We start from the raw sequence: 25,430 nt of genomic DNA on the forward strand, positions 1-25,430 counted from the left end.
CTGTTTTTTGCATTTTTATTTTATTATTGTAAGCTGCCCAGAGTTGGTCTGAATTTGGACAGTGATGAACTTGATATAGATAGATAGATAAGATAATAGCCCTATATATTACTAAAACTTCTCATGACCTTTAATTGGGCGAAATGGTGCATGACCTTAGACTAGTCACTCTCAGTCCAACTGCCCTCACAGGGTTTTTTGTTGTGGGGAAAATAAGAGGAGGGAAGTATGTTGGATATGTTTGCCATATTGAGTTATTTGTAAAAGTAATAAAGGTGGAATATAAATAAACGAATAAATCCTAGGGCAACAATTTTTGAACTAGGATACCACAAACGGGCTTACGGATTGTGTCCAAAATCCCAATGATATGAAATGTGGGAAAGATGAGTTGCTTCAGTGCTACTGGCTGCTGTGGTCGTGTAATCTTCGTTTTCATAATTCTCAGTTTCCCAGCCATTCTTGCAATCCTTTGCTTTCTCCCCCACCCAGCAGCAGCCACTTACTTGCAGGATAGGAAGGGGAGGGAAGGGGGAAGGGAGAGGGAGCTTTCTGACACCCCCTGCCAGATTCCCACAAGGAAACTCAATGAGGAAGCTGGCAGGAATTTGCTCCTGCTCATTCCTTCTTTGCCCAACCACAGCCATTCTGTTTGTCTGTCTAGGTAAGGAAACACCTCTGAAACTATGACATAATGGAGCATAGGTTGTCGAACTGCAATTTGGCAGTTCGAATCTCACCAGGCTCAAGGTTCACTCAGCCTTCTATCCTTCCGAGGTGAGTAATATGAGGACCCAGATTGTTGGGGGCCATATGCTGACTCTGTAAACTGCTTACAGAGGGCTGTCAAAGCACTGTGAAGCAGTATACGTCTATGTGCTATTGCTATTTGTGAAAAAGATCTTGGAATAGTGGTTGTGTGCAAATTGAAAAGGAGCCAGAAGAGACATGCAGTTTTAGGCTGCATCTATAAAATGCAATTAACAAATTAGTGGAAGTAAGTATTCTATTATACTACTGTAAGTTCAGATCCATGAGCCACACTAACAGGAGGATTCAGAAAAATTGGCACAGGTTGAAACAAGGGCAGTGAGGAACATCTGAGGATTGGTACCTTAAGTTCTATGGAGAAAAGACTGTTCATGTCAGAAGCATCACAATTACAATAAGGCATACTGTGTGACCTAACATTCAAAATATAAAATTAAAATATGTACACATTAATCAGACCTTGCCCAGAAACTAGCAATGTTAATTGTGTTCCATCGCGCTGCCATAAGGGACAAAAGGCAAGCAAGGCAGAGAAGCCCAGGTTGGGGCCTGCCTGGGCTTTGCTGCTTCTGCTCTGCCGTGAGCAATCCCCTTGGCAAGAGGGAGGCTTCTCTGAAGAAATCAAACATTCCCATCTGCTGTTGCTAGTCAGCAGCTGAGTTTACATAGCTGAAGCATTCAATAAAGACGAGAATGGCAGCCCTTTCTAAGCGGTAGCCTGAAAACGGGGGAAGAGCCTGATGGAATAGCTGGCTTGCCTTGAAGGAACACCTGCCTGCATTTCGCCCAGCTGCTCTCGTTTGGAGAAGGAAGGAGCACCGGAAGGTAACCAGCAGCAGATCGATCAAACTCACAGGGCTTCTCTCCTGGGGGTCTCCTCTCTCTGCCCAGGGTCTTCTCCCTGGAAGAGTTCATGCAGTTCAGCAAAGGCGCTGGGCAGGTGGGCACAAGGAATCTCTCTCGTTCAGCTATGATCAAGCTGAAAAATATATTCCCATCTTAGTACTGAAACACATTCTCGGGAAATCAGGAGTTGCTTGGGATCAGCTCAGCTTTGTGGCTTTTGCAACAAAGAAGAAAATGGGGGAGGGGAGTTTAGAGATGAGTAGACTTCCATCATAATTGGTTCAGTTAATGCTCTGACAGTGTCCGAAAAAGGCCTCTTCTTGCTGCCATTCAAAAATGACCACCTGGTGAAGATGAGATAACCAGCAGATCTCTTTGACCACCTGGCCAGGAAAGATTGAACAGCACTCCCAAACGATTGCAAGGATGTAAAGGGCCCAAAGTCCTCCTGGATCTCAAAAGTCTCTCCAGCCACCCTGAGGGAGCTGCCCGGCACCCGTTGTCCTCTGAAGGCCTCCCTCATAGCCATGGAAACACACGCGAATGGAAGTTCAGCTACAAAGTGGAAAGGCGCAAATTTCACCAGAAAGTTCTGGCTCCTACGAATGAACTCTCCAGGGTCCCGGTGTTAATGGCTGAGGCCCTCTATTTATCCAGAGTCTTTATTGTCTCTTTAATGAATTCTCTAAGTCAGGGATCCCCAACCCCTGGTCCATGGACCAGCCCCAGGCCACAGCATGCCAGAAACCGGTCTGTGCAAAAAAGCCCCATCCGCAGGATGCTGGAAGTACACAAAACCACGTCCCCTCCAATCCACGGAGAAACCTCTCTCCACGGAACCGGTCCCTGGTGCCCAGAAGATCGGAGGCTGCTGCTCTAAGCAACCCTAAAGGAGACTCCTGCCGCTTTGCCAGCAATTGATTCCTTCCCAGCCACACACACTCTTGCAGAAACGCAGTGGCTCGATTAACTATTGATAACCCTGGCTTGTTCAAGCACTCATTTGCGGTCTATTTTTGTGCTGTTTCCTTTTGTTGCAAATGTCCAACGCTTGTGTCGATACAAGATCCCTGCCGGGGCCGGGGGACCAATGGTGCATTTTAAGACGAGCAAAGCAAACCATCCGGCCCAGAGCGCCTCTCATGCCTTCTCTCATTCCCTGGCCTCAGACTGCATTCACTCTGAGGGAGGGGGTCACCTTGCTTTGCACCCCATGAGTTTTGGCAGCTGGACTGCCCTGTGTAAATTGTACATTCAGTTAAAATGCTAAATTTCACTGCAATGAATGCAGACTAGCCATTGAAAAAAACTATTACAATTGACATTTGCCAATCTAATTTTAGAAGGCTTGTGCCATTGATGTGGATCATTTTTTCCCTGAAATTTACCAAATGGAGTACAAAACCACGTGGAATGACACAAACACATGTTTTTAATGCATAGATACAAGGAAGGATTTATTGTGCGCTCACTTTCAGCCTCAGATGGAAACATAACTTCTTGCTCCTCTTAGCATGTATCCTACACAAGTATAGGTTGTGTTAGGTTTTGGGTGGCCCTTGTCTAGTTCGCGCAGCCAAGCCATTGATGAAATGATCTGGTTTTTGGCCACTCGATGCTGATTTGGAGAGGGTGGTCAGAAGCCTGCAGGCAGTTTGGGTGGCCAAGGGGGAATCAGAACCTGGACCTCCTTACTCCTACTTTTTCTTCTACGCCAGAGTTGCCCAATCTTTCCGGCTTTGGGGCCTGGTGGGAAGGGGAGACGGGATGGTTCCATATGTGCGGCCAGCAAGCACGCCCACATGCACAGCTCTATTTGCATGAGTGCTGTGCACACGCGCCCACTGCTTAACGCATTGTAAGCCGCCCTGAGTCTCCGGAGAAGGGCGGCATATAAATCAAATTAAAAAAAAAAAAATGCTCGTGCAAGTGGGGATGTACACACATGCACTTGCCTGCCATTTCCATGGCCCAGTTGCAAATAGCTCACAGCCCACTAGTAGGCCGTGGCCCAGAGGTTGGGGACCCCTGTTCTGTAACACTCTGGCTCTCTCAATAGAAAAACAAATCATTGTCTCACATACCTTTAGGAACAAATAATGAACTCTTCCCATCTACCTGTAGGCTCCATATATGTGGGGCCATCAGGTCAAGTGCCGTCAACTGCACCTCTTTGCTTGTAGTCCATCCTTCACCCCATCGCTGGCCTTCCAGGAGCCCACTACCTCCGCTCCGGTCCCAGAGGGGCCCATTTGCTGCAACCTCTTTCATGCAAACCAACTGACACACTGCAGAGAAAAGGCAGACTATGTAGGCTAGTTTAGCAGAGAAGCAGCAGTGAGAAAGATACGGTTGCCTTCTAGATGATCCTGAGGGCAAGGTGAGGCAAGGGCAAGACCTCGGAGTTTTGTCAAGGGGGCAGAGAAGTCCTGGTGCCCAGGGTGGCACGGAGGCTTCCTCAGTAGAGCTGCGTCCCTTCCGGATGCCACCCAGAGCCACGGAAGAAAAGTCCTTCACTTTTTGCCATGGCAACAAATGGATTTTCCAAAAGAGGCTGTCAGAAATGCTTGACATTTTGAACAGAAATAATCACCAGTTGCCGAGATCTTACGGGCGCTTAGCAAACCAACCAGCCAGCCGAGCGAGCGGTATTTGCAAGGGTGTGCTAGGAGGAGGGGAGGAGATAAACCCCCTCTCCCACAGGGATTATCCAAGCCTCTGTTTTTAAAAAAGTTCACTTCAATCCTGCCTCTTCTTCCTCCTGGTGACCCAATGTCTCCTTTTTGGACAGCTGATCAGTGGGCCCCACGCATGATTTTTTGGGAGCCAGAATGGCCCACTGTGGCCACCACAGCACCAACCTCTGCTGACCATTACATAGCTGCTGCTTCCAGGGCAGCAGGCACCAGCCGTGGCTGGTCCACTCTCTGCCCCCCCCTCCTAAAAATTACCTTGTTCTTCCCCATTTTCCTTCCCTGGGGTGAAATCAGTGACCCCATCATCCCGCCCAGAATATAGTAACACAGTCCTGGAGATTTGCTTGATGAAATAGTCCAAATCCAAGAGATTCCCAGAGGCTATGCAGATATTTGCTTATTTAAAAATACAATACTTAAGCCACAGGCACCTGGGGGATTAGTCCCGTTCACCAGGAGGATTTGGCCAGATACATCTCAGCAACTGAGGCAGAGATGCCTGTGGCTCCCAGCTCCCAGTCAGAACCAAATCATCATGTTCCTCTGGAAAACTTGTTCTCCTTTGTTAATCCCTTTTCCCTCCATAGGGCCGCAATGCCACTTTTCGGCTGTCGTGCTATGGAGCTAGTAAAGGCACATTGTTTCCAGCCCCCAGCAGCCCCCCAGAGACTCTCATCAGATGGGATCAAGACCCTCCTGTCTTAGACTAGACTTTCCAAGGAAAAGCTCCCGCAGCCCCTCCTCCAAGCCTTCTCGTCCGCTCTCAAGCCATCCAAGGCAAGGCAGGCAACATCCTGCAATGGGAAATCCCATCTTGAACAAGGTCATTTGCTCACTGTCTCTACACTCTTCCCAATGCCAGATGCTTTCTGAAGGGCAGAGACCAAAGCTGCATACAGGAATTCCGGGGGGGGGGGGGAGAAGGGGGCTGCATCAGTTTGAAAGCAGCTCCAGATCTCTGGGTTGGAGAACTGAGATGATTTGTTTCTGGCCCTTCTAAGGAACAGATTCAGAACAGTGAAAGCGCTGCTAATATGGAAGCTCTCCAAGGACAGGCCCATCGTGCACCTACACTGAAGAATTCAGGTGCTGGCAATTCTATTTTGTAATAATCCTTCCTAAAGGAAGACTAATACAGAAGTTTCACGCCAGCCGCAGACTTAATTAACATTTTCCTAAAAGGTCAACATCCTATTTTTCCTTGGTTATTTATCAAAGCTCAGAGCACTCCGAGATTCGCTGGCTCAAAAGATGGGATTCTGCATTCAGTTGGGCCGGAATGATTCCTAGTCCTTTCCTATAAACATTGCCATCTTGTGGGAGTGCCTTTTCCAGGGAGGGGGCCTCCGCCCTCTGCAATCCCCCTTCCCCAGAAGTTTAGCCAGCTTCCAGTCTCCTATCCTGCTGAAGACCCGGCTTTTTCCCCCAACACCGAGATAGACTGAGATCAGTAGGGGTTTCTGTGGTGGACTGCTTGGGAAAGGTGATTACGCAGTTTTAATAGAGGCAGCTAGATATTAATTCTATAAGGATGCTGTTTGAATTGTTGATTGGGAGCCACCCAAAGTTTGGTATATGATGGGTGGCCATATAAGTCTTATTAAAAAATAGTTCATTTACGAGTGGGCTGACTTTCAAGTAAGCTAAAATGCGACAATCTCAAAAACATAACACAGGTAGTCCTTGACTTACAACCACAACTGAGCCCAAAATTTCTATTGTTAAGTGACACATCTGTTAAGTGAGTTTTGCCCCATTTTAGACTTTTTTTGCCACACCTGTTAAGTGAATCTGGCTTCCCCATTGACTTTGCTTAGAAGATCACAAAAAGTGAAATACCTGACTCTGGGACACTGCAGCTGTCATAAATACGAGTCCTTATTTTGATCGCATGACCAAAGGGATGCTGCAATGGTCGTAAGTGTGTGTGGGCCCTGTGGCCATTGTGCACATTGCTCCTCCATTCATTCTTTCCCGGCTGCTCAGGATGAAGCCCAGACTTTCACTCAGAGACTCCTTACAAGAGGTCACGAGGTTGATTGGGCCAAGTGACCGGGAGAAATGGACCACACAGGTGCCCACTTTCTGCCTTCTCCAAAGCAGCCAAAGCAGAAAATCGGCCAAAGGTTCCCAGAAACGTGAAACAACACAGCCAGGCCAAATCTTGAACATTACAAACCCCAGTAAATCTCTGGCCATGAAGGATAGTTTCTCAACTTGATCTTTCTTGGGCTCAAATCCAAAATCCTGCCACCTCCCCTTTCCCTCTGTGCAAATGGGTTGTTGCCTTGTGTCCCAGGCTTGCTGAAGGTGCCCGTGGAATCTGCCCATTGCCCACGTTCCTCCCCTGGGAATCTCTAGCTGCTCCCGGCCCCTGGCAGCTGCTGGCGTTCATGGCCGAGCAGGGCTTTAGATGCCAGTTTGCAAGCCCTTGGCTGTGCTGGCTTTCACACCAGCAGCCCCCGCCCCCACGAACAGCTTTCTTCTCCCTGGGTGGGAAAGATCCTGGCCCAGCTCTCTTTTCTTCTCTCTCGCCATGGTCACTAAGGTTGCCCCGAGGGAGGTGCTGCAGCGGGGTCTTCCAGGCGCTCTTTGGCTCTCTAGCATTTCCCAGTCTGACTCTGACTCCCAATGGGTGGGACTAAGCTGCGCCTCCTCTCCCACCGGCTCACCGAGGTGCTGAACCCCAGCAGCCCTTGGCTCGGCCAGCAGCTTCGGTTCCTCAAGGAAAGACTGTCACACGAACTTGCAGAGAGCAAGAGTCACTTGGCCCACAATTTGAAATCCGCTTCCAAGTAACAGAGGCAAGAATGGACCAAAGAATGCTTGGGTTTTATGCTGTTAGAGCCACATCTGAATGGAGAGCAAGTCATTTGGCAGGCTGTGGAAGGAGTCCTTCCTCGTGTGCCTTCTGGCATTTTGGAAAGGAGTTTCTGCCGAAGGAGCCAGCCTTCCGGGAGTTCCCCCACTTGAGCCAATCTCCAGTCCCCAAGGCCAAGAGTGACTGGCAGGGCAGGAACCACTGCTTTACGGCCACTCCTGGCCTGCTGTCCACAGTCAGAGCAGGTCAAGCAGGCTCTTCTTGGGGCCTCACGGATAAATGGCCCAGGACTTCTATCCTTGGCAGTGAAGAAGTAAAGACTTCTGGATCTTGAGGGAGAGGAAAGAGCAAATGAGAATCTCCTGGGAGTCTGTTTAATGTGGTTATTTCTTTAAAATAGAAGTGTGCGAATAGATATCGAGAGCAGGAGTAAAAACCATCACATATAAGCGCCCCTGGTGCGTTTTCCTCACAAATCTCTGACTTGAGCTCCTGCAGAGGCCCAACAGGCTGCTCCCTCAGCAGACACTCCTGCTGTCTCTCTGCATTGCAGCAGGAACACAAACTGACCTACTGGAATCTGGTGGAAGAAAGTGAAACTCTGCAGGATCCCTCCTCATTGGCAAACATCTCCCGCAGATTCCTGGCACAGTCCATCCAGAAGATCATCCTGCACAATAGGAAGAAATCCTCCTCTTCAAGGCTGCTGCTGGACTCAGGAATCCCAGAGCCTCCTAAGACCCCACCCAGCATGGTTCCTTGCAAATTCTTTCAACAGACAGATTCAAGGGACCCTCAAGAAAGAAGAAATGCTCCTACAGCCTATCAGAAGAGGGCAGTGCAATCAGCAACTCTACACAATATGGAAGAGGGTTCTAAGGAAGAGGTGGAACAAGCAGCTCTCCCACTCCAAACACACCTGAACGTTGTCCTGTTTCACTGGCACTGAAATGTGGGATGGGGTGGCAAAGGCTGAGGAAACAGGCCTAAGTCAAGCCAAGGAACAGGGCCACCAAAAGCCCTACGATCACCTGCAGCCTCGCATTTAGAAGGCAGGGGCCTTTAGCCCTGCTGCCTGCATCTGTCTGCCCAGGTGTTCTGCCCCAGCTCCGGATTTCTGAGGATACTGACACACACCAACGATCCTTATAAAATTTATTAAGTAGCAAGAATAAACAAGACTGGCAAAGGTTGGCAACCAGCCCAGAAAACAAGATATGATAGACCAAAATACTCTGATAATAAATACGAGTTGTTTCTAGCAAGAAACTTACTAATGGCGAGTGACTTAAATAGGCTAAGGGAGTGGCCAATTATCCTCAAGCCCTACTCTCGAGGAGACCTCCTCCTCCTGAGTAGCCACTCCTGCCTTTTGGCAGCCCTGCATGCTCGAGCATTGAGGAGAGGCTCCTCCATTTCGCTCTCTCCACTGGAAGGAGCCTCTGGAGGTTCTGAAGGCCCTGGCTGAGTCTCTGCCTCTGGCACCACATCCTCTTCAGCCTCCTCGCTGTCCGACGCGAGCACTGGCTGCGCAGGCTGCTGGCGCGACACCACACCAGCCTCCTCTTTGTCGGGATCAGCCACAATCCGCGCAGGCCGCTGGCGGGCCACAACACCAGGTAAGATACTTGCTCTTCTTCACACAGTGTGTGATTCCCCTGTGCAGTTCCTTACTATGAGATGTGGTGGGGCCACTAAACCAAATAACTTTAAAAGAGGCTTGCATAAGTTCAGGGAGAACTATAAGCCTTAAGACTCCTAATTGGAGGGAGGAAAGGGGCAAGCCTTCATTTCCTGCTTGAGAGCAAACAGGGGCAACTGGGCCACCTCTGTGAGAAACAGAATCATAGAGAGGCTGGACTGATGCATTTGGGCTCTCATGGGCATTTTTTAATCTTCTCGTAGTTGTGCGAAGATGGACATGTCCGTATTCAGACACTCGGATTTCTCTTCATATGGAAGAAGAAACAGCACCTAGGAAGGCTACACTAGAATTGCCGTTTGGTCGAAGGAAGCCAAGGTGAGGTCCTCTTCTGCTGCTTCTACGGGTGGATTCTGAAACCGGGCCAGGTAGCCAGAGGAACAGGAAAACGAAGGAGACCGGCGTATCAGAAGCACAAGTGGGCCCCAAGTCACTTAAGACCAGCCCCCTGCCCAGTCTTCATCACATATGTACCTTTCAAAATTGAGAATGATAATGGAAGTATGTTAGGGTAACAAATTTAGCACTTTGTTGAAAGGGAAAGCCATCTATTTCTAAGTTTGGAGAAAGAAGGAACATCCATCTTGCGTTTATGATGTCACATCAATAAAAAGAACAGGCTGACTTGACAGGATACAACGGAGATGCTTTCAGCAGTTGGAAGGACTCAGAACAGACCATTTTATCCTCTGTTAATTAAATGAATCCAAATATGGCCATTCTTCTTCCTGTCCTGATTTTTAATTTCCTTCAGCCCTTACTGACACGTCTGCACCTCGAGGAGACGGGAGCTCCACTTCTTCTGCTTCAGCATTGTTGGGCCATAAATCATTCTCCAGAAAATGTTGCTGCAGAACAAGCCTAGCCATGATCTGAGCCGGCACCATCATCCAATCCATGTTCTGTCTTCAGGCCCTGCCTCCGCCACAAAAGAAGCATCTTTTTGGTGGGAATGTGTAGAATAAGGACCTGGTCATTTCTATAAGGGAACCTGGGGCCAGCTGAGGAAGGACACTGACTAAAACCCTGCAAAGTAGGAGCTTGAAGTGAGAGTCCATCCTCTGATAGATTACAAGACTGTCAGGAAAGAAGAAGCAAACCCAGAACTGAAGCCCTAATGCGGATTGATGTCACCAGGCTTTCTTGCTCAACCACAGATGTTTCCGAAGGAAGGAAAAGCAGGGTGGCATTTGTGGGGTGAGGAAATGACTAAGAAGTTCAACCACCCACAGCGAGAAGCAGAGAATGAGGCAGAGTCAGGCATCCTGCGCCTTCCCTGTCAGGAAGACCTGTTGCCCAAGGGACAGGTGGGAGCTTGGTCCAGTCTTCCTTGCTGAGGGTTCCAAAAAGCGCTATAGGATAAAGTTGGGCCCAGGAATTTACGGTACCTGTAACCATCCATTCCTTCAGCCATCAAGGGGGTCCAGCACTTCCCCACTGCTCTGGGGGCCCCAGCTTCCATATCATGACTGAAACGCAGCATCAGGTCTGAGTTTTGTAACATACCCAAAGCAAAACTCTGAGCTACATTTCTTGGCCTGGCTCAAGATCATGTTAGAAGGTTCCTGCCAAACAATTTCCCAGAAGGAAAGATAGAAAAGCAGAACAGCTACAGATAAAAGTCTTTCAAAACTTGGCTGGTTCTTCAGCCACCTACCACCATAAGCCTCTACTGCTGCTCCTGGCAGACTTGCAAGACCCTCTCAAGTGTTGGCTACCATCCTTGGTTAGGGGGTGGGAGAGAACGGCAACCTGGAGATGGAGTGAAAAGAGAACTCAGCCTAGAATCCCTAAGTAGCCAGAAGCGGACTAAGCCCAACCTTCCTGGAATTCCGTTCCCTTATTTAACCCCAAGCACGGGCTGACCTTAGTTAAGAAGATTCCTGTGCACAGGCTTCTAGCAATAAATCAGTTTAATGGGACCTTCAGCTGGGCTTTGGCACCTGACAAGTGCAGACCTTCCGCTTCCCAGAGCATTGCACTCTCTCCAGGAACAGAAGAAACCAACGTGAGCCAACCGGAATGAAAGCCCTACGTGAGCCAATTTATACATCGAGGTAACAAATCTGATTTGGACTTTTGCTTCTGAAAATGTCCTATTGGGAGGACAGCAGAATGGATAATCACAGAATCCTGTTTCTGGGAGGGGCCACGGAGTCGAACCTCTGCTCAGGGTAGGAGTCCAAATCCAAACCACTGAGCAGACCCACTGAAGAGATTTTCTTCTAGCATTCAGTCAACTTCAGTCTCCTGCACTTCAGAACAACAGATCCTGGGAGGTTTGCACAGGACATCTTTTCAAGTATCTGCCAATCACTGTCATATTTCCAGCTGGTGTTTTTTTACTCTCCAGGCTAAAACACCCTTCAAAGACCTTAATTCCAACTCCTCAGTAGTCCTCATCATCCTTCTCTGCTTCTCTGAACCCTTCTTAAACTATGGCCACAGGTGGCCCATGTAAAAGAGGGGAAACCAACATTACCTCCTCCACCCCCCACCCCGAGCCTTCACAAAGCCTGGAATAGGACAGACAGTTCAGGGTGTAGCCTGACCAGAGCGGAAAGGGAGCTGCCCACCGGAGACCAATTCCTTGTTGCACAGACGGATGTGAGCAGCGCAGCAGAGCATTCTCACCACATGGAACCCTCATTCCAAGGAACAAGAGTTCTTCGCTTGGTTCAGTTATAGTTCCTGTTTCTATTTCATATCATTCCTGATTTTAAAAGGTGTTTTCAGGGTGCCTTTTCCAAGTGTTAGCTGTTTTCTATTTACTGTCATCAATACAGAAAGGGCTGAACATGCCTGCAATTGTCACCATGGACTCCTGGGGCAGAGTCATCTTCTCTTGAGCTCTGGCTCAAAGCCCCCAGCGGGAGTGAGCAACCAGAAACTCTGGCAACTTGCATCTTTTGAAACAGCCCAGAGTTCCCCCAAAAGTTGCCACCAGACTATCATAGAAACAGGAAGTTAGAGGACATCAAGCACCAATGCTTGCCCCGTGTGGATTCCTGGGCCGTATCTCTGATTCATGAGCAGCCTCTATTGGAAGCTCTCCGGTGAGGGAGAACTTCCGCATCACGGAACAGCCACCTGCTCTATGTCTAGCAGTTTCTACACTCAAGGAGTTTCTCTGAACTCCTTGAGCTCATTGAGCTCTAAACCCATTGGTTCTGGACCTGCCCTCTGGAAAAACAAAGATTAACTGTCTCAAGTAGCATTCAGACATTTGAACGCTGTAGTACATCTCCCCACAGTCCTCTCTTTAGTAAGTTAAACAGGTCCAATTCTTTGATCACTTCTCATGAGGCTTAGTTTCCACCCTCTTTGTCATCTTGGTAGTCCATCTCTGAATTCCAGCTTGCCACTATCCTTTTTGAACTATGCTACCCCGAACTGCAGACTTTAGCTAAAGTGGGGCCTGACCAGAACAGACCAGATTAGAGGGGAACTATTATTTCCCATGAATTGTTCATCCTTTTTCTGCATACCAAGAGCTTTTTCAGCCATCGCATTGTTGTTGGCTATGTTTAATTTGTGTTTAGGGGAAAAAATGAATCCAGGAGCCTATAGACCAATCAGCCGGACATCAATACCTGGGAAAATCCTGGAAAAGATAATCAAGCAATGAATCTGCAAACAACTTAGGAACAAGCAAACCCAACATTTTTGCTTCTAGCAGATCATGCCCGACAAACCTTACTGCATTTGTTGACAAAATGACTAAGTTAATGGGCCAATGAAACGATGCGGGCACAGTATATTTGGATTTCACTTTGTCAAGGCACTTGTCAAAGTAGACCACAACCTACTTCTTGGTAAGCTAGAAAAATGTGGCATAGACAACATTGCCACCAGATGGATTAGTAACTGGCTGGCCAACTGCACTTAATATAGAACTACATCTACATGGAGGGAAGTTAGCAGTGGGGTACCCCAAAGTTTTAGCTTTGGTCCAGTCCTCTTCAATATCTTCGTAAATGATTTAGATAAGGGAACAGAAGGGAAACACATCAAATTTGTAGACGACATCAAGTTAGGAGGTATAATAGTCAGTGCTTTAAAAGATAGGCTTAAGATCCAGAAGGATCCTAACAGTGTGGAACACTGGGCCCTATCCAACAAAATGCAATTCAGTGTGAGGAAAGTACGTTTTTACACTTAGACAAGAAAAACCAAATGCACAAGTACAGAATGTGTGATACCTGGCTCAATTGAGAGGGATCTTAGTCCTAATGGGCAATCATTTAAATATAAGCTAGCAGTGTGCTGCAGCTGCCCAAAAAGCCAATGCAGTCCCAGGCTGCATCAACAGAGGGATAGTATCAAGATCATGTGAAGATGCATTAGAACCACCATACTTGGAATACTGTATACAGTTTTGGTCACCATATTACAGAAAATAAATTGAGACTCTAAAAAGAGTTCAGAGAAGAGCAAGAAAGATGATTAGGGGACTGAAGGCTAAAACATATAAAGAACGGTTGCAGAAACTGGGTATGACTAAAGTAGTAAAAAGAAGGACTAAGTGTGACATGATAGCAGTGTTCAAATATTTGAGGGGTTGCCACAGAGAAGAGGGAGTCAAACTATTTTTCAAAGGAGCTGAGGGCAAGACAAGAAGCAATGGATGGAAGAGAGATCCAACCTTGAACTAAGGAGAAATTTCCTGACAGTGAAATCAATCAATCAATGCAATGGCTTGCCTCCAGAAGTTGTGGCTGCTCCATCATGGAAGTTTTCAAGAAGAGATTGGACAACCATTTGTCCAAAATGGTAGTGGGTCTTCTGCTTGGGCATGGGATTGGACTAGAAGACCTGCAAGGTCCTTTTCAACTCTTAATATTCTGTATTCAGCAATGAGGACATCCAAATCCTTTTCACATTCACTGCTGCCAAGCCAGGCCTCCATATCCTATTCTTCTACCTTTCATCTTCCCTGCTCGAATGCGAAATGTTGAATTTCCCTGTTAAATTCTATTCCAGTGATGGCTAACCTTTTTGCCATCACGTGCCAAAATTGGGGGGAGCGGGGAGGGCAATGCCCCCCGTTCATGCGCGTGCAACCATCCCGCACATGAACACACAACCATCCCCTGCCCCATTTTGGGCCTAGCAGGCCTACCTGAAGACTCCAGAAGGCGAAAACGGCCTCCCCACCCTCCCGGAGGCCCTCTGGACCCTGGAAACAGCCCGTTTCCCAACTTCCAGTGGACCCAGTAGGCCCGTTTTTCACCCTCTCCAGGTTCCAGAAGCTTTCCTGGAGACTGGGGAGGGTGAAAACGGGCTCCCCCATCCACTCGGAGGCCCTCCGGAGTCCATAAACGGCATCCCAGAGCCTGTACTTACCTGGTATCCAAAACAGGCCGCGTGGAGACTCCTGGGAGAGGTGGCATGGGAAGAGCCAGCCGAAAATCAGCTGGCTGGTGTGTGCATGCGCGCTGGAGCTGAGCTAGGGCAACGGCTTGCGTGCCCGAAGATATGTGTCCACGTGCCACCTGTGGCACACGTGGCATAAGTTTGCCATCAGGGTTCTATTCTATTAATTTCAGTCCATTATCGAAGCCTGTCTAGACTTTGTGGAATTATTTCTTTCTTCTCTAAAGTAATAGACACTTTAGCAAGCAGCATAACATTCAAATAAATAAGGTTAATAATAAAAGTATAACCTCTCCCATGTACCAGTTTTGAATGCAGGCTTGGATGGGTGGATGATGAATAGATGGATGGACAGTCATTCTTCCCAGTTCTGTCTAATCTGAAGGCCTGATAAGTGTAGCCTCAAATTGTTTGATAGAGTTGTTGAACAGCCTAGAGCGCAAGGCCTGTTGTCCTCCACAGCAGACAGAATTACAGAGTTAGAAGGGACTTTGGAGGTCTTCTGGTCCAAACCCCTGCATAAGCAGGAGACCCTAAACCATTCCACACAAGCGGCTGTCCAGTTTATTCTTAAAAGCCTCCAGTGATGGAGCACCCACAACTTCTGAAGGCAAGGCATTCCACTGGATAATGTTCTTCAGGAAATTTCTCCTTAATTCTAGGTTGGACTCTCTTTAATGATCTTCCATCCATTACTTCTTGTCCTGTCTTCTGATGCCTTGGAAAACAGGTTGACCCCCTCTTCTTTGTGGCAGTCCCTCAAAAATCTGCTATCATGTCTCCCCTCGTCCTTCTTTTCACTAGACTAGCCAAACCTAATTCCTGCATCTATTTTTCATAGATTTTAGCCTCCACTCCCTAATCATCTTTGTTGCTCTCCTCTGTACTCTTTCCAGAGTCTCAACATCCTTCCTATAATAATATAGTGACCAAAACTAGATACAACATTTTAAGTGTAGTCTTACTATAAAGGTTCTTTATAGAACCTTTAGTTGCTCTCCTCCCGCCTTTTGGGACCCCACCAGTCCTCCAAGGAATGTTCAAAGATTAAAGAGAGAGGTCACCTCTGCTGCTTCCTTCAGGATTCTAGGAGGGGAGTCATCTGTCCCTGGAGATCTGGATTTCTTTACATTAATTCATGTCTCTCTTACCTCCTCCTCGTCTGTCCTAAGCAACAATCCCCCGACTCACCCCCACAATGACAAAGCCACAGTCATGGGAGCTCCGTTTCCATTTGAAACAAAATTCAAGCAGTCATAACTGGCTAAATCTGCACTTTCCTTTATTTTCTGTTTGGAAGAAAATTCTCATGGTGCAGACGTCCCTTCCTCTTCTTTCAATACGAATCAAAAACCTTTTTTTACCACACGGTACAAACCTTTGCAGGGGAAACAGCTAAGTCTCTTTCTAAAACCTTTTTCCAGTCGGGCCTTTTGCAAAGATGTAAAAGAGCCCCCGATTAAACACTAAACGTTCTAAATGTACAAAAAGCTAGGAAGCCACTTTTGGAGCACATGACGACAATGTATTGATTAGGCACCCTCCATTCCTGACCTTTGTGAAAACCTCAAGGATTTTTTTCTCAGCTGAGTCAAATTCATTTGCCTGATTAGATTATTAAATTCATTTTTCTCTGCATGATTTTCTGCTGGTTTTTGAATGTCTCTATTTTGCTAAAAAAGGATGACAGATGCTGCATTCTGGGAAATGCATTATATCAGCGTTAAAGATCTTGACGACAGGCAGCAAACGGAGAGATGGACGTCAGTAGAAAGAACTGAAAGAGCAAAATCAAAGGTGCAAAGATGGGATAGGGAGTCCACACTGGGCAACAGCGGCAGCAGATACAAAAAGAATCTGAATATTTTGGTGGCTCACAATCTTGAGCCAAAAGGCCAATTCAAGGGAGTTTAAGATGAAATCAAGAAAGGAACTAATAATAGATGGACAGAGCTGTCATGGTTTTCCCATTTACAGTTATCGGAAAGACTCAAAATGGATAAAAAGACTTATGGGGATAGGGCAAAGCAAAATAAAATTTGAAGTACAATTGTGCACCAATGATAACATGTAATTGCTAAAATGTACACATGGTTTTTATGGTTAGATCAGTTAGATCAGGGGTGTCAAACTCAAGGCCTGGGGGCCGGATCCAGCCCCCGGGGTACTTAAATATGGCCCCTGGAGCCGCCTTGGAAACAGCAAAGGACTGGCCTGCGGTGCTTCTGCCAGCGAAAACAGGCTCCCGAGCTCTGAATGCAGTGCCTTTCTAGGCCGCTTCAGGAGGAGCTGCCTCCAGAAGACTCTTCCCAAACGGGCCCTAAGGAGTAGAGCAGAAAGGGGCAGGAACACTCACAGCAGAGGTGGGTTTCAGCAGGTTCTGACCAGTTCTGTAGAACTGGTAGCGGAAATTTTGAATAGTTCGGAGAACCGGTAAATACCACCGCTGACTGGCCCTGCCCCCATCTCACGTGCAGCCCTCCCTCAGTTTTCACTGGCAGAGGGTTGCAGGAGGCCGTGGCAGCCGAAAATGGAGCTGGGGAGCCCGTTTTCACTAACAGAATGCTCAGGCCACCACAGGCGACCGCCACACGAGTATCGTTGAGCCGGCCACACCCACCCCAGCCCCCTGAGGTCAAACACAACCCTGATGCAGCCCTCAATGAAATCAAGTTTGACACCCCCGAGCTAGATTATTGAAAATATTATGATGTAACTTTAGAGAGTGGGGTTAAAATATATTGTCCTTTACTGCTGCAAAGAATATCACAAGCTTTTGCTTTGTATCTTTTTTCTTCCTTTCCTATTTTTAACTTTTTTTTATTCTTGCACTTTTTGCTTTGCTTTCTTTCCTTTTCTTCCTTACTTAATATTAGTTTGCATTAATTTTTATCTTCTTAAAAATAATTAAAATTATATATATTTGTGTGTGCGTGTAAGATTCTGCTCAGGGTGGGCAAGCAGAGACAGTCTGGAAAAACACAGATCCAAATATTGAATTGGCAGAATTCCTGCAGGTCAGCATCAAATTTTCTTGATTAAATATCAGCATGGAAATGGAAGAGCTTGAGATGTAATACTGAGGGAAAAAGGTGTAAATAAATATTTTCCCCAACAGAGTCTTGAGAGTTCGTTTCCTTGACACACCCACACACACATATTGCAGTCTTTTGTTTCTTGCCAGGGGTGCATTCTCACTGCTACCCAAGCCAAAATATCCCATCTTCCAATGACCAGCAATATTGGCAGTTTCAGTCGATAGGAGGTGATGTGCACAACTGTCTATGAGTCAGTGGTGGGATTCAAATTTTTTTACTACCGGTTCTGTGGGCGTGGCTTGGTGGGTGTGGTATGGCTTGGTGGGCGTGGCTTGGTGGGTGTGGCAGGGGTAGGATACTGCAAAATCCCCATTTCCTCCCAATCAGCTGGGACTTGGGAGGCAGAGAATAGATGGGGGCGGGACCAGTCAGAGGTGATATTTACCGGATCTCCAGAACTGGTCAGAACCTGCTGAAACCCATCTCTGCTGTGAGTGTTCCTGCCCCTTTCCGCTCTGCTCCTTAGGGCCCGTTTGGGAAAAGTCTTCTGGAGGCAGCTCCTCCTGAAGCGGCCTAGAAGGGCACTGCATTCAGGACAAGGCTGGCACCTCACAGCTGGGCTCTGGGGTGGCTTCTGCCCTGCCTCCTCCCAAGAGTGTCCTTGCCATGACCCAGAGATGTCTCCAGGCTGAAGGAAGCAACCCAAGGCTCAGAACAGAGCCCCTTCACAAGTGTCTCAGTGCTGCCCCACAATAGCCCCTTGTTCTAGGCAAGCTGCTGGACCCGGCCAAGGGGCAGCCTCGACACCACACAGCTTCCACAGCTTAGGCCGCAAAGGAAGCTGCCCTCTCAGCCCCTGCCCAACTTCAGCCCCAGGCCGGTCCTCTCCTGCTCTGCCAGTTCCAATTCTTTGCAGGCTTGGATGTCAAGCTGATTGGTGTCAACCATCCCATTTGGCACATCCATAAAAAGAAACTCCTGGCACGTAAGAACTACCAACAGTAAAACTTTATTAAAAGATCCATTTAGGTACAGCAGAAGTCAAGTCAGCTCTGAGGTTTTCCCTTGAAAACCCATAGGTAAAACCCCATTTTCACCCCTGGGCCGCCCACGGTTCATTGGCCACCAATTACACTCAGTACTTTTGTTTTGGGAAAACATTCTTTGCCAGCTGATAGCTCTGAGAACCTGGCCTTGGTGGGTATCTCTTCTCTGCCGGCAGAAGGCTCTCATGCATTCCTTAGTCTCCTCCCACCCTAGGAATTTACCAACCAACCAGCCTCTTCTGTTTGGCAAACTGTGAGCTGAAAGTTGATGCAGGCAACAAAAAAAGTGAGTCAGCTTGGACATGCCGACCCTCCAGAGAAAATAAACATAAAGGTGCTCACCTCATTAGACATTATTTGCTTCTCTCCTCACTGGGGCCGACCCAGATGTTGAGTATGAAATCCACACACTAACCTATCCACCTTCATATCTGTTGCAGCCACCCATTCTGCATTGGCTAAAAGATAGCCCCACCATAACACCAAATATTGCAGTTCCCCCTATGGTACCGGGAGTTGAGAATCTCCTCGATTTCATAGTGCTCCTCTCCTTTGACCATGATGGGAGGGGGAGCGCCTCCGTAGTTGGCCTTAATTCCGAACTACGGAAAGTCTTCAACAGACTGCAGTGAAATACTGGCTGCACTTGTCTGAGGCTTTTTGACAGCTGCAGCTCTATAGTAACCGGATTTATGATCTGGATAAGCTGGAAGGGAGGGTACTTTGGGCCCAGCTTCTTACAAGGCTGCCTCAGGTTAAGGAACTTGGTAGGCAGGCATATTTTATCCCACACCTTGGGCTCCCTCTGTGGGCCTCTTTTCTTGCCTGCCTGCCTCTTCTGCATTTCCGTAGCTTTCTGCAATGCCCTGCGCACCACCACCCATGTATCCTTGAATGATTCCATCCATTCAGCCAAGGATGCTGAGGATGGCTACCCCTACGGGATTTCCAGCATGGGTGCAAACTCTACTCCACTAACTACCCAGAAAGTGGTAAACCCTGCACGGAGTTATTGTACGACACTTCTGCAAAGGGGAGCAGTTCAGTCCAATTGGTCTGTTGGTAGTTGACATAACACTGCTCCAGAACCAAGTTCGCTCATTCACAGGCTCCATTGGTACTAGGATGATAGGTGGAGCTAAGGCCCTGTGAGGACTCAATCAGGCTGAGGAATTCCTGCCAAAATTTTGATGTGAACAACACCCCTCGGTCTGAAATGATGCGTTTGGGGATTCCATGCAGCCGACAGATATGCTGCACAAACAACTTTGCCAGGGACCAGGAGGAGGGAATCTTTGGGCATACTACAAAATGTGCCTCCTTGGAAAATAAGTCTGTGATGGTCTAGATTACAGTATTCCCTGCACTTTTTGGCAACTCCACAATAAAGTCCATAGAGATTTCTTCCCAGGGCCTCATTGGATTGGCCAATGGCTGCAATCGACCAGGGGGACTTCTCCGGTAGCCGTTTCATTGAAGCACACCCAGGGCAGCTGGCTACGTAAGTCTCTATGTCCTTTTTCATCTTTGGCCACCAGAACTGCCTCTTCACTAAGTGAAGAGTTTTTATGAACCCAAAATGTCCTGCTGCCTTTGTGTCATGACTCCTCTGCAAAATCGAGGTCCATTGGTTGGCCAGGACATATAATTTTGTCCCTTTCCATGCCAACCTTCCTTCAGGGATAGGTTGTCTTTGTGCTGTTAGAAACACTCATCTCTTGCCAGGGCGTCTTTCAGGGGTTGCACTAAGTCCTGGGCTGGCTCCGGTCAGGATACTGCTTGTTTTCGAGTGATGGCTGGTGCTGCGCACTGTCTAGATCGGATGATGGAAGTCACTACTGCCTCTTGGGAGCTATTGTACTGCAGCATGAGAGAGAGGGCATCTGCGAGGAAGCTCTTCCCTCCAGGCAGATATTGGAGGGTGAAACTGAACTGATTAAAATATTGAGCCCACTGGACTTACTTAGGGGACAGCTTCTGGAAGGGTCTTCAGCACTTCTAGGTTCTTGTTCTTCCACTCAGACCTCGAATGGGATCTTGCTACCCTCCAAGATCTGTCTCCACATCATGAGAGCCCACCTGACGCCCTTGGTGTCGGACAGCTTGCAGGACATGTAGGCGGAAGGTTATAATTCCCCTTTGGTATTCTTTTGGAGTAGGACTGCCCCTATTGCTACATCACTGGCATCAGCCTGTATTACAAACGGATTCTCCAAGTCAGGGTGCTTCAGGACCAGCTCTGCAGTGAACAGGCATTTCAGCTTTTCACAAGCAGCTTGGCAGTCAAGGGACCAATCCAGGTGTTGGTTGGATTTTGATTTTGCGCCCCCTACCCCCTGGTTTTCAGCAGATTGGTGATCCGCAGGGCTATCTGGGCAAATGTGGTAATGAATTGGCAGTAAAGTTCGCAAAGCCTAGGAAGCTCTGTAACTGCCTCCTGGTTTGCGGGGGCTCCCATTCCAGTATGGCTTTCACTTTGCTAGGGTACATTTCCACTCCCTCATATGGTACCCCCAGATAGTCCAAAGGTTTTTTGTGAAACTCACACTTGGACAGCTTCATGTAGAGTTGGGCTCTTTACAGTTTCTTGAGTACTGCCCTGATTATTCACATGCTCTTCAGGGGTTTTGGTGTATATTAATACTTTGTCCAACTATACCACGTCCCTTTTGTCATTCTCATAAAAGGTTAGACACGCTCGGGTGGCAGTTGGAGTTCCCTCTTCCTCACTGGGCTGGGGAGAGAATTCGATGACCTGCTGCCCTATGCGTGTCTTCTTCGGCTTCGCGGGGAATCTTCCTTTTGGGCTGACTGGCAGGTGGAGGAGAAGGGACCCCAGTTGCTGCCACAGCCATGGGGGCTGCTGGCTGCCCCACACCAACAGAGAGATGGTGGAGCCTGTTGCCACTGCTCCTTGCACCGGGCACCGAATCATCCTGGCAGGTGCTGGTACCACCGGCTGCAGGATGGGAGGAGATGGACTGGTTAGTGATTTCATTCCCCCGTCCCAGACACCACTACTGCAGCACCCAGGATCACTGCTCCTTTGATCTCTAGCCCACTTAATTTTTCCCCAGTTGCTCCACTGATGGGCTGCGGGTGCCACTGGAAGTTTCCACTCGATCAGCTCATACCACTACCGTGTTTCCCCAAAAACAGGACATGTCCCGAAAATAAGGCCAAGCCTGATTTTTGGGGTGGGTGTAAATATACGCCATCCCCTGAAAATAAGCCCTAGTGATGGGATGGGCATGGCCAGCACAGGAGGCAGCCTTTCCCTTCCCCTGTCACCTCAGTGCTTCTTGGCCCCTTAATCAGATCAGCTGAGCCACTCAGGCTGCTATTCACAGCTGATTCACGGGGACCCTTCAGGTCGCCTCCTCCAGCAAATGTGGTTGCTTTTGCAGCCAATTGCGGCTGCAAAAGAAGCCGGAGGCCAAGCGACGCACCCCACATGCCTCCCACCCTCCTTACCTAATGGTGACAGTCACAGCAGGCAATTCTGTCCACCGAACAACTGCCTCATGGGTGCCACTTCGGCTGACGCCTCCAGCAAGCGTGGCCATTTTTGCCATGGATTGCAGCCACTTCTGCAGCAGGAGGCCAAGCAATGCGCCCCATGTGCCTCATGCCAGCCTTCCAAAGGGTACTGTAGCAGCAGCTATCCACAATTTTTTTACTCTTATTTTGTCCCAACTGTACTGGGCTACATGGGTCGGGACGAAATAAGGGTTAAAAAATTGTGCATAGCTGCTGCTATGGTACTCTTCAGAAGGTCTGCGCGAGGCGCAAGTCTCCTGCTGCAGAAGTGTCTGTGCCCAAGGAGCACTTTTGGGAGAGAAGGCAAAGGGGAAGCGATCGCTTGCAAACTCCCGCCTTGCTCTCACCTCTCCGCCGGGCGACTCCCAGCAGCCCCAGATGCCCAAAGCCCACGCTCGCCCGGCTCCCCTTTCCAGAGTTCCTGGCTCTTTATCAAGCGGGGTGGCAGGTGAGGTGGAGAAGTGAGATGCATGGAGGGCTCACTCCTCTTGCTGTCTCTTCTCCCCCTCTCGCCAGGCACGGCAGGGCTTCCTGCCCCTGCCCAAATTGGATGCAATTTGGGGGTGGCAGGTGGGGAGGGTTGGGGCTGGGAAGACGCGAGATATGTCTTACCTGCCTTGTAGCTCCGTCGCGTGTCTCGCCGTTGTCTACAGGCAAACATGTAGGGTAAAAAAACCCTCGAGAGTTCAATCAAATTTCTCGAACTCACGAGACGTTTGGTTTTACCCTACAACGTGTTCGCCTACAGACAACAGCGAGACACGCAACAGAGCTGCAAGGCAGGTAAGATGCGCATCTCGTGTGTCTCCCCGGCCCCTGGCGGGGTGTATGTGTGAGAAGAGATGGCAAGAGGAGCGAGCCCCATCTCACTCCACATGTCTTGCTTCTCCCCTGCCCCACATATCACACCCATCGATAAAGAGTCAGGTGCTGTGGAAAAGGGAGCCGGGCAGGCACAGGCTTTGGGTGTCTGGGGCTGTCGGGGTCACCCGGCGGAGAGGCGGGAGCGGGGCAGGAGTTTGCAGGCAAGGGGGATGGATGGATGGATGGGAGGCGGGTGAGTGCCAAGAACGCCGGGGAGATTCCCACCTTTGGTTGCCCCAGCAAACAGCTGACGAGTGGCGCAACACAGTGAGGTGGCCACACTCGCCGCCTCCTGTACCCCCAAAATAATAAGACCCCCGATAATAAGGCCAAGTCCTTATTTCGGGGTTCAAATAAATATAAGACAGGGTCTTATTTTTGGGGAAACACAGTATACCAGCCACTTCACTTTCCACTTGCTCCCTAGGATCATGTTGACTTCCAAGGGGATTAGGGGGTCCTCAGATTTTTCCACCTTCCCTACATTCGCGGCCAAGCGGTCTTCAGTCCCTGGTAGGGGGCCTCTCTCCGCTGCTCCCTTAAGCTCATTGGTTGCAGTTCCACCTCTCGGCTCTCTGTTTGAGCTTCTGGCTGCGCCCCTACCTCGGTCTGCAACACCACCAACTTCTGCTTCTCCTCCGGCTCCTTGTCTATTTCCAACATCTCAGGGATTCTGATCTCCTGGTGGGGTCAAGGTAGACACTATTGTGAAAGCTGACTTAATATCAACCTTCCCATTTGGCACATTCCAAGAACTGGATGGGTATCTCATCTCCAGTGGCAGAGGCTCTTATGCATTCCTTAGCCTCCCCCCACCCTAAGAATTTAACAAACCCCCTCTCATTTCTGTCTGGAAAATTGCGAGCTGGAAGTTGATGCAGGCAATGAAGAAAGCGAGTCAGCTTTCATAATTGGTCTGTAAGCCCTTCTCCTCCTCTTCTTCCTCCTCCGCTTTCCCCCTTTTGAGCCTTCTGGGTGCACACTATCACCAACTTGAGTTCAGGGCATCCACACTTCCCCAGGCCCCAACTGTGTCCCTGCCCCCACCCCATGGAAGCCCCTCCAGCCATCCAATTGCTCAGTTTGAGCAGTTTGCATTTCCAGCCTCCTCTTTCCAGAAAAGGGAGCCCTTTGAAGACCTTGGCCCCACAAACCGAAGGAGGCAGGCGGAAGTGAGAGACAGCATCTTGCTTGGGCTGAAAATGGCCATATGCTTCAGCTCATCCATTCATCCAGAGAGCAATGCCTTTGGCGCTGAGAGAGCATTGGAGCATTGTCGAGAAGATGCAGAGGCCATTTATCCCGTGTTTCCATAGTAATGCTCAGCCCTCTGAGCCACACAAAGGCCCCCGAATAAAGACAAAGGAGCAGCCATTCCAGATGGCACACCGAGGGAAGCCAAGCCACCGACAGGCCTCCCAGAGAGGCAGAAGCCTGTGTGACTTCTTCTTCTGGAGGTTTACAGCTCACTCTTTACAAAAACCGCCAGGGCTCTGCACCTTTTCCCTTGCAATGGCATCCGAGGGCTGCCCTGACCCTTTGGCTGATGCCTCCTCAACCCTTTCCAGCTCCCAAGACGGCTGCTGGATCAGCTCAAATCAAACTGGAAAGAATGTAGAGATCTGGAATATTGCATCCAATATAGAAGGGTGCTGAGGAAGTGAAAAGAGTGCAGAAAAGAGCAACATAGCTTGTGAGGAAGTTGGAGGCTAAATCCTATGGAAGAGACGGGGGAGGGGTGAGAAGGAGAAAGGGAAGGGAAGGGTGTTCAATATAACCATTTGTCACGGATGGTCTGAGGATTCCTGCCCTGACGGAGGTTTCTACTAAGGCCCCCAAGTCCCACCCATCCCTATCATCTGCTGTTCTCCACGCTCAGAACTTCAACTGGTATTACTGGACATGGATTCCAATCCAGTCACAAGGGGGAACTTGATGTCCCTGGGATCAGTCATCATTGTGATTAGATTCTTAATATCTATCAACTAAAATAATTTTGTATAATTTGAGTAAAATAAAAATATCTTTGAAAGATCAAATTTCATTCCAATCCCCTTCGGATGTGAGGATGTGGTTGGAATGCTGGCCTAGAAATCAAGAGATTGTGAGTTCTAGTCCTGCCGTAGGCATGAAAAATCATCTGGGGGCCTTTGAGCCAGTCCCTCTCTCAGTCCAAGCCACCTCACAGGAAAAATGAGAGGCGGAGGAAGGAGTATTAGGTATGTTCGTCACCTTATTTACAAAAAATAAGGTGGGATTTAAAAAAAATCTAAAATTAAAAACTAATAGTAATAAATAAAATGTCTCCCCTCACCTCGGTAACTGGACAAGCAGCTGTGCTCTTACGATTTTACTGTAGGACAATTTAAGGGCAAAGGCTGATGAATTCCTCTGGCATCATTTTCACTTACAGCCAGCCTCACCAGCCAGAAGGAAAAAAACCCATAACTGTACCAATTGCTTTCTTGGTTAAGGTGGGAAAGGGTTGCTGGCCTGAGGGACAAAGGCTTGGCCTCTTTTCAACTGACCAGGTTGCTGGTGATGAGATGCTCCTCACCTGCTAGATGGATCATCTGTTGTATTTGGATGGCGATCAGCTGGTCTTTCAGAGGAACTTTGTTCATCCTCTGAAAGACCAGCCGATCGCCATCCAAATACAACCAAGTTCATTGTTGGAGGGGGACAGGAGGGGATGTGGGTTGAACTGGGAGCAAGTTCAGAAGGCACATT

General features: G+C 48.6%; 1 protein-coding gene across 16 annotated transcripts in view; it reads right to left on the reverse strand.

Annotated features, from left to right (window-relative positions):
- FRMD5 (FERM domain containing 5) overlaps positions 1-25,430 on the reverse strand; it is a 105,556-nt gene that overhangs the window by 66,203 nt on the left and 13,923 nt on the right. For 3 of the 16 annotated variants that reach the window (XM_087877889.1, XM_087877886.1, XM_087877883.1), the window contains exon 2: positions 1,547-1,672. The exons of the other annotated variants lie outside the window; for them this stretch is intronic. In XM_087877889.1, the coding sequence (XP_087734015.1) occupies positions 1,547-1,552 (6 nt within the window). In that variant the 5' untranslated portion in view covers positions 1,553-1,672. The remainder of the gene's footprint in view (positions 1-1,546; positions 1,673-25,430) is intronic. 16 annotated transcript variants of the gene reach the window in all.

This window comes from Pantherophis guttatus, chromosome 13 (genome assembly GCF_059756535.1).
Source record: "Pantherophis guttatus breed Tessera chromosome 13, ASM5975653v1, whole genome shotgun sequence".
NCBI lineage: Eukaryota > Metazoa > Chordata > Lepidosauria > Squamata > Colubridae > Pantherophis > Pantherophis guttatus.